Source organism: Rousettus aegyptiacus, unplaced genomic scaffold (assembly GCF_014176215.1).
Source record: "Rousettus aegyptiacus isolate mRouAeg1 unplaced genomic scaffold, mRouAeg1.p scaffold_m13_p_13, whole genome shotgun sequence".
In the NCBI taxonomy this organism is placed as follows: domain Eukaryota; kingdom Metazoa; phylum Chordata; class Mammalia; order Chiroptera; family Pteropodidae; genus Rousettus; species Rousettus aegyptiacus.
In genome coordinates this window covers 40546840-40561180 of record NW_023416288.1, presented here as the reverse complement: position 1 = coordinate 40561180, position 14341 = coordinate 40546840, and the positions used below count along the sequence as shown (strand labels likewise).

At 32.8% G+C, this 14341-nt stretch overlaps 1 protein-coding gene across 6 annotated transcripts in view; it reads right to left on the bottom strand.

The window, feature by feature from the left end:
- Positions 1-14341, bottom strand: part of SEPTIN7 (septin 7) — a 67150-nt gene that overhangs the window by 29400 nt on the left and 23409 nt on the right. For all 6 annotated transcript variants that reach the window (XM_016159878.2, XM_016159871.2, XM_016159892.2 and 3 more), the window contains one exon: positions 2470-2576. In XM_016159878.2, coding sequence (XP_016015364.1) covers positions 2470-2576 — 107 coding nt within the window. The remainder of the gene's footprint in view (positions 1-2469; positions 2577-14341) is intronic.

Here is a 14341-nt window from a genome sequence, read left to right as displayed (position 1 = left end):
AGGTACAAAACTTTCATGAGTTAACTGGCTTCCATCATCCACCCAGCAGTAATTTACTGGAATGTTAAGCCTAATACTTTAAGGAAAGTCAATATCCTCCTGAGTTCATCTTGCAAATTCAAACCTAATAAGTGACAGAAAACATCATGTGTGCGTTATTATAAAAAAACACTTCTCCTACATATCCTTCTAGCTAGCATCGGACAGATCAGACGTTATAAGCTATAGAGGCATTTGCCATGTTAGTTGAACTATTCCCATATTACAAAACTATGGTAAAGAAATGACTTCACGGATCAAACTATTTTGTCTTCATTTTGTCTAAATTGCCTAAAATAGGAAAATATGTACCTTTGCCATGTTTGTAAAGGAAAGGTAAAATAAGGCAAAAGAAAACCATTTGTTGAACCAAATATTATTAAAATTGGGGAGCAGAGATAAAGAAAAGAAATCCATTTATTAAGAATTGGTTAATCTATTAAACTAGTATTTATTATCTACAATATAGAGATAGTACAGTTTGATAGAATGAACTAAACCAGACTGTTTAGACTTGCATCTGAAGTTCTGTCACTCTAACTACATTGATCTCAGGCATATTACCATCTCTGTGCCTCAATTTCCACATCTGTAAAATGGGGATAAAAACACCACTTACCTCATAAAGTTCTTAAAAGAATTAAATAAGTCAATGCATCTAAAAGTGTTTTGAACAACACCTGGAAGATGTTAATGACTCACCCTGGTTTATTATTAATGAAGGCCTGGCACAATGCTAGGTGCTAGAAATACAAAGAAGACTCAGAAAATGTCCTCACCAGCAATAATGACCAAGAATGCTATTGGTAGGTACATGACCATTAAGATCTAACAGATATTTTATATTAAATATTCCCCAAATTAGGAATTTACACTGGGGTTCCTATAACATTTTCTACATACCTAGTTTGCTGATCTCGAATTGAAATACCTACATTAAGGAGTCAAAAGTCTAACTTCTTGCTTAGGGTTAAAATATCCAATATGATCGCAAAATAAATAAAAACATGTAGTAGCAAGTTTTTAGTTTTGCAGGTAATTTGAAATCTCAAGCTTTATGTGGGATACGAAAAAATTCCTAAAATAAAAAAGGTTTTAAAAAAGGGGAAATAAATTAATCTAATTACTAAATTGCACCTTGCTGTTTGATATATATGCTTCTGCCCAGAATTTCCAGAATGCCCTTCTCGTGCGCCAGGATAATCACTACCAATCCTTCAAATCCAGCTCCAGCATCACTACCTTAATAAAGCCTGCTCCAGCCAGAACTGTTCACTTCCTCCTCCTGTTTATGTGCTGTGTCATTCCACCAACAATTCTTTCAATCAATAGTTTAGAGCAGTGCTGCTCAACAAAAATGTAATGTGAGCCACGAAGGTAATGTGAAAAATTTCAGCAGCCACTTTAAAAATAACAAATAGGTGAAATTAATGTATTTTATTTAACCCAAAATAACCAAAATATTATCACTGCAAAATGTAATCAATATTTTAAAAATTGTTAAAGAAATACTTCTTTTTTATATACTAGGTGTTCAAAATCAGAGGTGTATTTAATACTTGCATAACATCTCAATTTGGATTACCTGTATTTTAAGAGCTCAACAGCCACATGTGGCTACGGGCTGCTGTACTGAAAAAAGTGAACAGTGTAATCTAGAGTCCAGAACTTTGCTATATAAAATGTGGTCTGTGGGCCAGCAGCACTGCCATCATCTGGGATTTTGTTAGAAATGCAGATTCTCAGCTCACCTCAGACCTACTAGAAAGAAACTAAACTTACAGGCTCCCCAGGTGACCTGAATCCACATAAAAGATTGAAAAGTACTAAATTAGACCACACATAGCTTGGAAGCCTTAATGAATTGCTACTGCCATTCAACCGTCAATGTGGTATTATTCTACTGACTAATATAGAACCCTGTATTTAAATAATGACTTTTCCTTGAGTCATGTTTTCTCTGTACTGTCTAAGAGAACGTTCTGCAATGGTGAAAATACATCTGCACTGTACAAATTATAGCCATTTGCCACATATGGCTATTGAGCACTTGAATTGTGACTACTGCAAATGAGAAACTGAATTCTGAATTTTATTTACTTTTAGCTCGTTCAAACTTAAACAGCCATACGTGGCAAGCAGCTGCCGTATCAGACATCATAACTCCAGAAGTATTATTTTCTACATCACAGTGTAATCTCTAGGAGGGTCCCTCAGGATAAATTTAGAAGGTTTTAATCAAAATAATTCCTCTAATTAGCTGTACTTCTTTCCCTCTCTTTTATCGATAATCATGTTTACCACTTTATATTGGTTGAGGCCAAATCTGAAACCTACCTCTAGTGAAACGTAATAAAAGTTACAGGCTCTATTTTTTGTGTGTAAACATTACTACAGCTTATCATCAATTAACAACACTAACATACATACCTGTACAGTCTTTTTTATTCTATGGGAAGGGCCTGGATACTCTGGAGAATACAGATCTGTGAGGAATAATGAGTTGATTAACGTTGACTTTCCCAGTCCAGATTCACCTAAAAGAAATAGGGAGAAAAAAAAAATCTGTTAAACTCAATCATGTTATTGACTTTAATATTAAACCAATGCTATAATCAAACTTGCTTTATGCAAGTATTTCTTGGTGGGACAAAGAAGTGACATTAAAAAATGTACTATAAAGGTTTCCTATTCGAGTAAGTTTTTTGTATTCATTTTCTTATCAAATTACTCATGTTTCCAAGGATTCTTTTAGGTTTATAATTTTACAATCTGTGTTCTTTAAAAGTAATGTAACTAATAAAGTAGCCTCCATTTTAACAGTAATGTTTCCTTAAGGTCAAAGTTAGTCATGAAAGAAACACTGGATTATATATTGCTGCTTTAGTGAAATAAAACATAAAAGAAGTGAACTATAAACGCTTAATACAGATGATAATTAATGACCAAAGAAATCATGAAAAGTAGGAATCTTCTCATAAAGGAAAATTAATCACAATGCATATCACTATAAAAGTGAACCACAAAAAAATACTTCCAATTTATCCATCCATATACCACACAGCCTAAGTAAAAAAGATAAGTAATTACTTTTTATAGTGCTTGTGACTGAGGCGGGAGGTGGGAATAAAGGAAGGTAGGACATCATTTCCTCTAATATCACTCTTCCTTGACCATTCATGTCAAGTCTAATATACCATACCGAATACACAATTTTTATCAAAATACAAATAGTTTCAGAATATACATAATACAGCTAAAATAAATTACAATCATATTGTAATTATCAATTAATATGGCACAGTGCTAAAGAATTGTTATTGATAGTTTAATAAACACCTTTAGCCTAAATAACTGATGTCACAATATTAACCTTACTATTTCTATGCCTAGTTTGAGTCCTTTTCATACTGACTCTCAAGAAAGGTAAGATCCACTCTAGGCGGTCTGGGGCTTACTCCCTTTGAAAGAGGGGATACCATTATTTCTAGACGTGAAAATTCCAGATAGTTCTAAGTCACAGAAAATAAGTTACAGTTCTTCAAACCTGGTTTGTTCTTAACTCTTACACCTTAAACAAAGGAGAAAAGATTTAATAAAACTCAAACATTTGAGGATAATCAAAAATATCTACAATATTTTCACTTAAAAGCATAAATGAAAATTTTGGATAGTAATAAAAATATTTTTGGATATTAAATGTAAAAGTACATTATGTTCAAAAATTCACACATATAGGAGAAAATGAGGAAGCCACACACAGGCCAAAGCAATATACATGTTCAGAGAGGTTTTGAGATGACCTAAACTTTCACTTCAGGCTGATCGTTAGGCTCAGAGCATGGCCAGCTAACCATCAGTTTCCCCTGATACACAGCCAACCTGCAAAGACTTGAAAGGGCGACTTTTTAAAAATGTGTGTGTTTTCAACGACAACAACAAATCAAAAGGCATGCAAAGAAACAGGACAACGGAGTCCATACAAAGCAATAAAACAAATTCCCAGAAACCATTTCTAGCAGCACAGATACTGGTACTTACTAGATGAGAACTTTAAAACAGCTGTCTTAAACATATCCAAAGAGCTAAAGGAAAATAGGTACAAAGAACTAATGGAAATAGCGGGGTGGGGGGAAAGTAAGAACAAAACAAAAATATCAACAAAGAGACAGAAATTGTAAAAAGAAACCAAACAAAAATTCTGGAACTAAAAAATACAGTAACTGAATTTAAAAATTCACTAGAGAGGTTCCACAGCACAACTGGGCTGGCTGAAGAAAGAATCAGCAAACCGGAAAATAAGACGATTAAAATGATCAAGTCTAAGGAGCAGAAAGAAAAAAAGAATGAAGAATTTGTGAACACCATCAACTGGATTAATGTATGTGCAATGAGAATTTCAGAAGAAAAAATAAAAGGGTCAAAGAGATTATATGAAGAAAAAAAAATGACCAAAAATTCTTCCAAATTTGATGAAAGACATAAAGCTATAAACCCAAGAATCTCAAGGAATTCTTAGTAGGATAAACCCATGGTGACCACACTGGAACACATCACGATCCACCTGATAAACGCCATAGACAAAGAGACTCTTGAAAGCACCAAGAAAGAAGCAATATATCACAAAGAAGGAATCCTAAGCAAGATTATCTGCCAATTTCTTAGATGAAACCTTGGAGGCCAAAAGCATTGTGATGATACAACCGTCAAATGAGATTTCTGTATCTGGCAAAACTGTGCTTAAAAAACTGAGGTAGAAATTAAGCCAGGCCCGGATACACAAAAACTGAGGGAATTCGTTATCACTACATTATCACTTCAGTTCTGTATGCTGAAGAGTCCTTCAGGTTGAAAGAAACAACCCTAGACAGTAATTCAAAGCCATATGGAGATACGAAGATCTCCAGTAAAGGTAAATAAAATGCATGGACACATATAAAAACCAGTAGTACTGTAACTCCATTTCATATTTTCTGTAAAATTTAAAAGAAATAAATTAAAAATAATTCTAAATCTACATTAATGCATATACAATGTTTAATGATACAATCTATAACATTAACAACAAAGTATATGGAGGGCTGTATATGGCTAGGTGGATACAATTAAAGTTAAAATGGTAAAAATTCAAATTAGATTTTTATAATTTAGGATGTTTTATAATTTAGGATGTCCTCTCTATGACAACACAAAGAAAATATCTACAGAATATACAAAATATGAGAAAGGGAATCAAAATGTGATGCTACCAAAAAAATTTAACTAAACACAAAATTTAAAGTTCTCATACAGTTTACATTAGGATAAATTTCAAAACACTATAAAAACACACAGGTTTAAAAATCCTAGCTTTTCCACTCAATAGATGTGCCACCTTTTCCATCATGCAACCTCTTCACTTCTGTTTCCTTAGCACCAAATGAAGAGAATGCTAATTATTGAGTAGTGAGGGTTAAAAGAAATGAAAATCAGCATCTAGTACACAGTATTTCATATAGTGGGTATTGGGGTTTTTAATTCAGAAAACTTCCTACTTAGTCCAAATCAAGGAAGTTTTACCTCTCCTCCTTATAAAAATGATTTGTTAGTAAAACTGACTCCCTCGAAAATGGTTATTTTTTAAATATGACCATGCACTAAAAAAAAACCCCCACAAAATTTGAAACTGTTTCATAAACGTCAACTAAAACCAGCTTTTAAGCTCCTAGAATTGTTAGCTTTTCTATTTTAGGTTGCTTACGTCCCTTGATCTTTATTGCCTCCTTGAAAAGGAATGTGATCAATTTCCTCAGCTAAGTTTAAAAAGGAGGTAGGTATAAATTTCATATTTAGGAATTATATTGTCATAGATGATTAAAAACTATTAAGTGTCTTTCCTCCTTTACTATCACAAGGGAAAAATAGAATGATATAGTAATTACTTGTATATCTCCTATGTTTATAGACTTGCTTTCAACACTTCAACAATTGCTCACAGGAATTTAAACAAGCTATTTTACAGTTGGTAAGTAAACTATACAATAAAGTTTAGTATACATTTGGCTATGGAGAGCTTTTCCAATTTAAAGGAAAATTTAAAAATCAGAAAATACTCAACCATATTTTCACTTATGATTTTTTTCCCCATTGAATTTTTTCTCTATCTTTAAACCCTTGACATTGACTACATGAAATAGAAGCCTATATACTCTGAACTAGAACTTAAGCTATGGCCAATTTTTGACATGTCAGGAGGTATTTAAATAAACCTCCATCTATTCCTAGACAACCCACACTGAAATTACGGGTCAAGGCTTTAAGATTTCATTCTCCCATGGTATCCCTGAAGGTTGGTTACAGCAACAAGAGATAGCTTATCTTGCTTAAAATCAAGACAAAAAATTTCAAGACACCAACATTTATGAACGTTAAAAACATGTCAGAGTAAATTAATAGTGAGTGTTGGAAAGCAGCAGCTAACCTGAAGAAAAATAAGTTTCCTATTTTACCAGCTTATTCTCCATATTTTATAGACTCTTATCCTAATTTACAATTTGAATCATGACTAACTAACCGAGTGATCTCTATCAAACACTACAGAAAATACAGGGTATCACTCAGCCAATGAAAAAACTGTTTCACAATCCAATTCAACATTGTTCATGCATTTAACAGGTGTTTCTCTAGTTCTCATCTCCGCATTTATGCTTGTAGTCATTTTGAGGTTATTTCTAAGATGATTCTAGGAAAACGAAAACTTTTTTTTTTAGAACTGTTTAATTTCCTTAATTCTACGATATCCATTTCTCCCCATCAACATTTCTTAAAAAGAACATCTCTTATAATCAAAATGTGCATTTACTGTACAATTTCTTATTTCTCCCAAATCAGATTTTATGTTTCACTGTAGATTCTTAGAATTAAAGAAACAAAACACTTCTTCCTTCAGACTCAAACTCAATTAGAAGAGCTAAATCAAAGACAAGAGACCTTAATTACTTTTTCCTATGGTTTAGAATTTGACATTTAATTTTTAGGTCTAAACTAAGATGATTTCTATTTCTTTCTAACTTGCAGGGCCCCAGTGTAACAGGAGGTTTTAATAATAAGGATATAACCAAAGTCATCTCCCTCCTGCCTTGGCTCATGAGGTGAGAAAACAAAGCTCACCCTTGACAAAGTTGCAAGCTATAGGAGAAATGGTCCTCCAAGGACCAAGTTTCACTCTGGACAAGGGGGTAGAAGGAAAGTACTAGGAAGCAGTTAAAAATTCCGTATAAGGTAAAGGCAATGTGCTGAACACAGGATGGGAGATCCAATATTTAAAGATGGTCAGTGGAAAAGGATCCTAAACAAACAAGCAGTATCACAAAAAAGTGAGAAAAAATTATAAAGAAAAGTGGTCGGTAATAACAACAACAAAAAAAGATTAAAGTGACCATAGAAGGTCTTTACTGACCTTTAATAAAAGCAGTTTTATTAAGAGAAGTGAAATAGTGAGGAGTTTGTCATGAATAGAAAATTTAAATATAGATTTATTTAGTAAAATGAAGAGAAGATACCACCCATGAAGTAGATAAAAATGTTATTATCCAGAGAAGTTACTATTCTTTGTTTTGCTTTTTAATATGCTTATTCCTGAAGCTTACTCTAACAACAACATCTAGCCTACATTAGATACTGATAATTTCTAAGGTATTTCATACATGTGTGACCTGGGATTTGCTATAAAAATATTTCATCTCCTGAAAATCCATTAAGAGCATCTTTCAACATACAGACTGATATACATGCTAATCCTAAAGTTCAAGCTAAACGAGTTTCCTATGACCTGGCTCTGCAATTAACTAAATGAGGTTTACTTATTCTAATTACAGCAGTAAGAGCTAAGTAATAATTCTGCTACGTAACTAGTAGCAAACATTCCAACCAGCCACTCAATAATTATTTCATTTACCAAGTCAGAAAGTTTTCACTTGCTATACATCAAAAGCTGGGAGGCCTTAAAAAGGATGTTTATGATATTTCTTGCTATCACTTTGCAGAGACAAAAGTATTCCTTTGAGGGCCACGTTCAAGTAGATAACTACCTTTTTATTTTGTTAATCCTCATTTTACCAGAAAAATCCAAATGCCTACTTGGAAAATCTTTTCTCATGATTAATTATTCCAGAAATGAATTACCACAATTTTGTGGTTAAAATATACTGTCTTACTTAGGCTAGGGTTTGCAACCTTTTCTATGTTGTAAATCAAGTTTCTGTAAGTTCTACTAAACTGAAAAAGAGCTGAAATCAGCAGATACTGTTTATGAGGTCTCCCCACCACGTTCCTCTAAATTTACCCCATTATTGCCTGACATTTGAACTAATCATTCGATAAATATTCCCTCTTAAAAATCAAGTGTTCTTTTTCATATCTTGAGGGGGGAAATCAGACTTTTTATAGCTGTGAATAGTATTCACTAAGAAAGTAAGTTTTAATCTCAGGGAAACAGGATTAGTTTTAAAATATAAGAATCAGACAAAGTAAATATTCTGTGGAAATATCAGAGTGGAGGGCTCTATGAAACTCAGAGGGCAGCTGAAGGCCAATGGCCACACTGGAGGGTCATTTAAAAAAGAGCTATCAGGAAAGGAAATAGGAGCATAATGAAGAAATGAGTTTACTTGGATAGCTAGTGGATAGAAGGAAGGAAGCGAGGAACTGAGTTATTCTTGAGCAGGTCAACAAAGCGATGCTAAAGGAGTGTCCTTCAAGGCGAAGTAGGCTGACTTTAATCATTTGAACTAGACGACTCAGATTCTTTCATAAATCTCATACACCAAAATGCATACAACGTAAGGACCAGTGGTGGATTGTGTGAATCACACTAGTAATTGTGTGAATCTATCTCACCAATATGTCTTTAAAAAAAAAATACATGAGTATGCATAGTCATAACAATAAAGGAATTGTTGTTAGTGGTGTAGTAAATATACTTAATAAAAACCTAGACTGAAAAAAATTCAGATCAAAGGCATGTGAATTAAATGAGGAGCCTGTCACTAATACTAAATTAACCATATCATTTTCCTTTATTTGGCATTAAAAAAAATTTTTCTACTCAGTATTGGCAAGGATGAGATAAATAAGAACATCTACACATCTGTGGTAATTGTTTAAGCTGGCGTAACATTTCACGTTCAGTTCACGTCCTTTATCATGCCATACTCTGGGAATCAAGAATGTAGGGGGAAAGACTGCAATAATATTTTTAACAGTAAAGCAAAGGGGGGGGGGGGGCTTTCAAGTACCATGATATAGGCCAAAAATACTGATATTCCTATAAAACTAATATTAATCAACCACTGAAAATTATTTTTTGAAACCTCATTTGACATGAGAAAATGTTTGCCATAGCATTAGGTGAAAAGTTTTTAAAAAGGAATATTACAGTTATGCATTACAGACACGGAAAATAAAATTAACAGTAGTGATGAGCTCTCCCTCTTTTTAAAAATTCCATCTACTCCTTTATTACATTTCTAATGGAAAACCATTTTGCAACATTTTAAAACTACATAAATCTCAATAACTTTGTTATATCAAAAACATCTGAGTTATCAAAAAATACAACTATATTTCCAAGAAATATATAATTTGATTCCTTTCTGTAAACATTAAAGAACATTTTGGGCAGTGCTCTTTAAACTCTAGAACAAAGAGTAAAGGGCAATTCTCGTCACAATGCAAATCCTCACATACGTGGAACGAACATCTTGCATAGCAGCCCAGATGATTTTGATTAAAGGGGTCAGAGAAACACAGACTTGGAACAATCAAAATGTAGTTCATTTGATTTCTTCACTTACTTGTCCTTTTAGACAGCTAAACTTTTATAAAGTTTCTTCCTTAGAGTAAAATTATCTATAATGATCGCCTGAACCAAGAAATATTACTATTAACTGCAAAATGGCATTAAATCTCATTTTACTGAAACATAATTCAACAAAAGCAAAAACCAACCTATATGAAAAATTTAATTTTGAACCTCAAAATTAAAATCTTATACTGTCAACCTTTAATAAAAACAAGCCCTAAGATTCTTTATATAACTGAAATACTCAAGGGAAAATAAGATTCAACAGGTTTGCAAGAGAGAGCACTAATATTTCAGCAACTATAAAGCCAAGTGCAACCTTAAGACTAATTAGTGATGTCACATAAGTAATTTGGGCAAAATACTTAATATATTTATTGAAATGCACAGAGTAGTCAAGTGCGAAATTATATTTTAAGAAGAATGCAAGCCACCCAGTTAAGCTTTGTTTATAATGGGAGACAAAAAGAATAAATTCTCAGCAATCTTTCGAATTAGTTAAATCTGACTCTCACCAGAAAAGAGTTATGCTCAACAACCTATACTGAATTGCAAAGTAAGAGCACAATATATGTGCCCTAAATGTTTATAATCGAAAGAGGTCAATGAAGCAGGAGTTCAAAAGAGAGATTAAGCAAGTATTTAACATATTAGCTGCCTTATCATTCTCAACCATTCCTGATCTTTGTATTCACTTCATCCCTGGTATTTGGATTTTTCAACTACATCATACACATGCACTAATATATTGTTTTATGCTTCCAATTAAGATTTTTAGTTTACATATTTACTAGACACATTATACATGCAGTATATAGGCAAGGTACATTCATATACACAGTTATTTCAAGCCCTCTGTGAGGTAAGTGTAGCTAGACAGCAGACAGCATCATTTCCTAGGCGTCTCCACTCCACCACCATCTCCCACATTCTCAGGTTCTCAGGGGCGTGGCTCTCTTTTTTTTAAATTTCAGTGCAGTGCGCTGGCTTAGAAAGACTAGGCAAATGTTTGTTGTGATAAGGAAACTGAGATTCAAAGTGATCTGTCCAAGATCAGAAAACCCCTTTGTGGCAGAAATTGGGAGTTTAGAACTAGGCTCGGTACGATATTCTCTTTTGTATAACACCTGCTGTACTTAGTATTATAAAAATGATTTGTTAGTTTAAATATAGAAGGCTGATTTTCATGATATGATAAAAACATAAATAATAAGCATAACTAGTTCTTTTATAAAACTGCCAAAATATGCATTTGAAATTAAAGCACAATGGTTACTGGTTTCAGGACTCTATCCTATCAGGCAAATAAGATGTTAACCCCAATAAGCCCAAATAATAACTCCCCTGGATGTTTACACCTGAAATGAACAATACTAAAACAATTATTAAATTAAATTGTAATTAGTAGTGTGCACTTCCCTGGAAATTCCTTTGAGGATTGAAATGGTCATTTCCATTTTTATATCATCAGCTTAGTTCATAATTCCTAGCACTTTAATGCTCATCAGTGTATGTCATCTGAATTATTAATCATTCAATTAAAATCTATACTCAGAACCCTGACATGAATGCTATGGAAATATCATCATGTTATTACTGTAATTATTACTGCCTGTAACTTAATAAACAATTTATAATCTTTATCATAGGAACGTAAGTTAAGAATGAATCACAATCTTCACAACCAATTACTTGATATGAACAATTAGCTTGTGTTTATCATGTTTATTTGAGGGTTCTAGGCAGTGCAAGAACAAAGACCCAAAGTGTTCTTCCTTCTAAATATTAACCTTTGTCTCAATTGTTAATAAATCTGGAGAACATTCAAAGTTCTCCAAACTCAACTTATCAAAATACATGTAAATGTAACCTCTACAACACTACACATACTTGCAAATAACTTTCATTTCCAAGCTAAATTTTTCCAAAGTTTTCTCTCCATTAGTCATTTTTGTCCTATGGCAGCCCAAAATTACAATTTTACTAATTTTTCTACCCCTCCTTTTTTTGTACCTAAGCATTTAAAAAAAACCCCCACATTTCTTCTATTCGGCAGTTAATTCTATAATACAGATAAATATTTGTTTTTAAAACCTTCAAAATTATTTCAGTTCTTTCTCTCCACTTTTCCTTCCTGAAAATTCAGTCCAAAAATCATTATCTAGAGCTTAAAAAAGGCAGGTGAACATGCTGGAAGGAGAGCCACAGTGGTCCAGAGCAGGGTTTCCGAGCCTACAAGACAAAGGCTTACGAGGGGGTCTGCTAGAAGACCTGAACCCAAACAGGGTTGTGAGAGTGACCTGGCATCGGTGTCATAGCACTTGAAAGGGGTGAGCAAGGCCACTGTACAGGGGAAAGGAGAGGAGTGTGGAGATATAGCAGGTTAGTTACACATGGGGCATTGATCAAATCAGTAAACATATTAAGATACTGGTTTCTGACCATCAAAAGGACATCTATAGAAAAGATAAAAAGAATGACCCCTGCGGTGATTAACTGTAATTAGAGATATCAATGTGAACTTAAGGTTTTTCAATATACAGCTGGATAAAAATGTAATACAGATATAAATGTATACATATATGTATGTCTCTATATGTATGTATACAAACATACATGTTTGTTATTTTTTATTTTGATGGCATATTATGGTTATGTAGGAGAATATCCTTGAGGAAGAGAAACACAAATGTTTAGGGGGTAATGGGGAATCATACATCTCAATGTTTCAGGGGGAAAAAAGCTGTGTTCTCTATATGTAAATGGTTTAGAATGGCTTCAAATTAAAACATTTCAGCATAAGAATAACTAAAAACTATTGCCAATGTTTCCAATTATATAACTTCTATTATAGTATATTGTTATAATAACTGTTCTATTTTTAGTTATTAATTTCTCACTGTGCCTAATTTATAAACTAAACTTTATCATAGGTATGTATGTATAGGAAAAAACAGTATATATAGTTTGGTACTATCCACAGCTTCAGGCGTCCCCTGTGGATGAGAGGACTACTCTTTATATTTTTTAAATCACACTGAATGAACTTTTATAAAGTCTACTAAATGAAACTGGGATATTACCTAGCTTACATTTCCCCTATATGTCAATTCAGGTATTGCCTCTATTATAGCAAGTCTTCCCTGGTTGACTACACAGATCCTATAATATTTACTTCCTTCCTAGAAAATAACACAATCTGTAATTATTTTACATATTATCTTCTTGTTTGCCTATCTCCCTAAATTAACATAAACCCCAATAATCTTCCTACACAAGTAACAACATAATTACTATATAACTGTAATAATGTAGTATTTACATAGGAAGAACTACAGAATGAATTAAACCAAAGGTTGAGAAAGTAAACCAACCGAGCACATATATCTTTTAAGATCGAGCTTGTAATAATGGTTTTGGGAGGTCTATTTAATCATTTAAAAATAAAATGAAACATCAGATTCCTCAATCGCATCTCACGTCGAAAAAACCCACATGGATTTAAGATTGCAAAATAAAAAACTAAAACTTTAGCCTGTCTATCTTAAAACAGTGGAGTCCCTAAGAACCTTGAATCGAGCAGAAGGACATCAAGGGACAAAAGGCATAACGGTCAAAAGATCGCACAGACAGTATAAAGGTCAAGTTAATGCACAAACAGTATAAAGGTCAAGTTAATGCACGGACAGTATAAAGGTCAAGTTACTCCAAAACACACACGGAAAAAATTCTGTAAAAAGATGTCAATACCTAATGACAACAAAATAATAATGTCCTTAAGAGTATCTCTGTATCATTAAACTAGAATATACCATTTACAAAATAAACAATACCAAAGATATATAAACATAAAAAAAAAAAAAAAAGCTGACTAGCAATAATAAAATACAGATGAAAATAAGACGCCCATTTTTAGGCTTTAAATTGACAAAACGTTGGCAACGTGCAGAGAAAAGGGTGCTGTCAATACGTGGTGAGTGTGCAAAATGGTATGCAACCTATTTTAGGGCAATGCATAAGCCTTAAAAAATACAGCAATTCAAATGTATACCTTTATTATAAGGAAATCATTAAATGTGCAAGCGGATATATCTACGACCATATTTATTTGTAACTATTTATGGCACTATATCCAACCTACCAACCCATTTTTGTTTTCCTGCATTTCCTAATTTTGAAAAATGAAACATTAACTTTATTACAAAAGCACTTTGTAAAATATACAGATTTAAAACCTAGAAGGGATACAAAACTTAAAATAATAAATATGTAGAATTGTGTGATTTTTCTCCCCCCTAAACATTCTCTGCTTTGGTTAAATTATTTCCTTTTTATGTAAGATAAAATTTACATAACATAAACTTCACCATTTTAAAATGTACAGTTCGGTGCTTTTTCTATATCTGCAATGCTGCACAATCATCATTGCTTAAATTACTTTTATTACTAAAAGTAAAAATA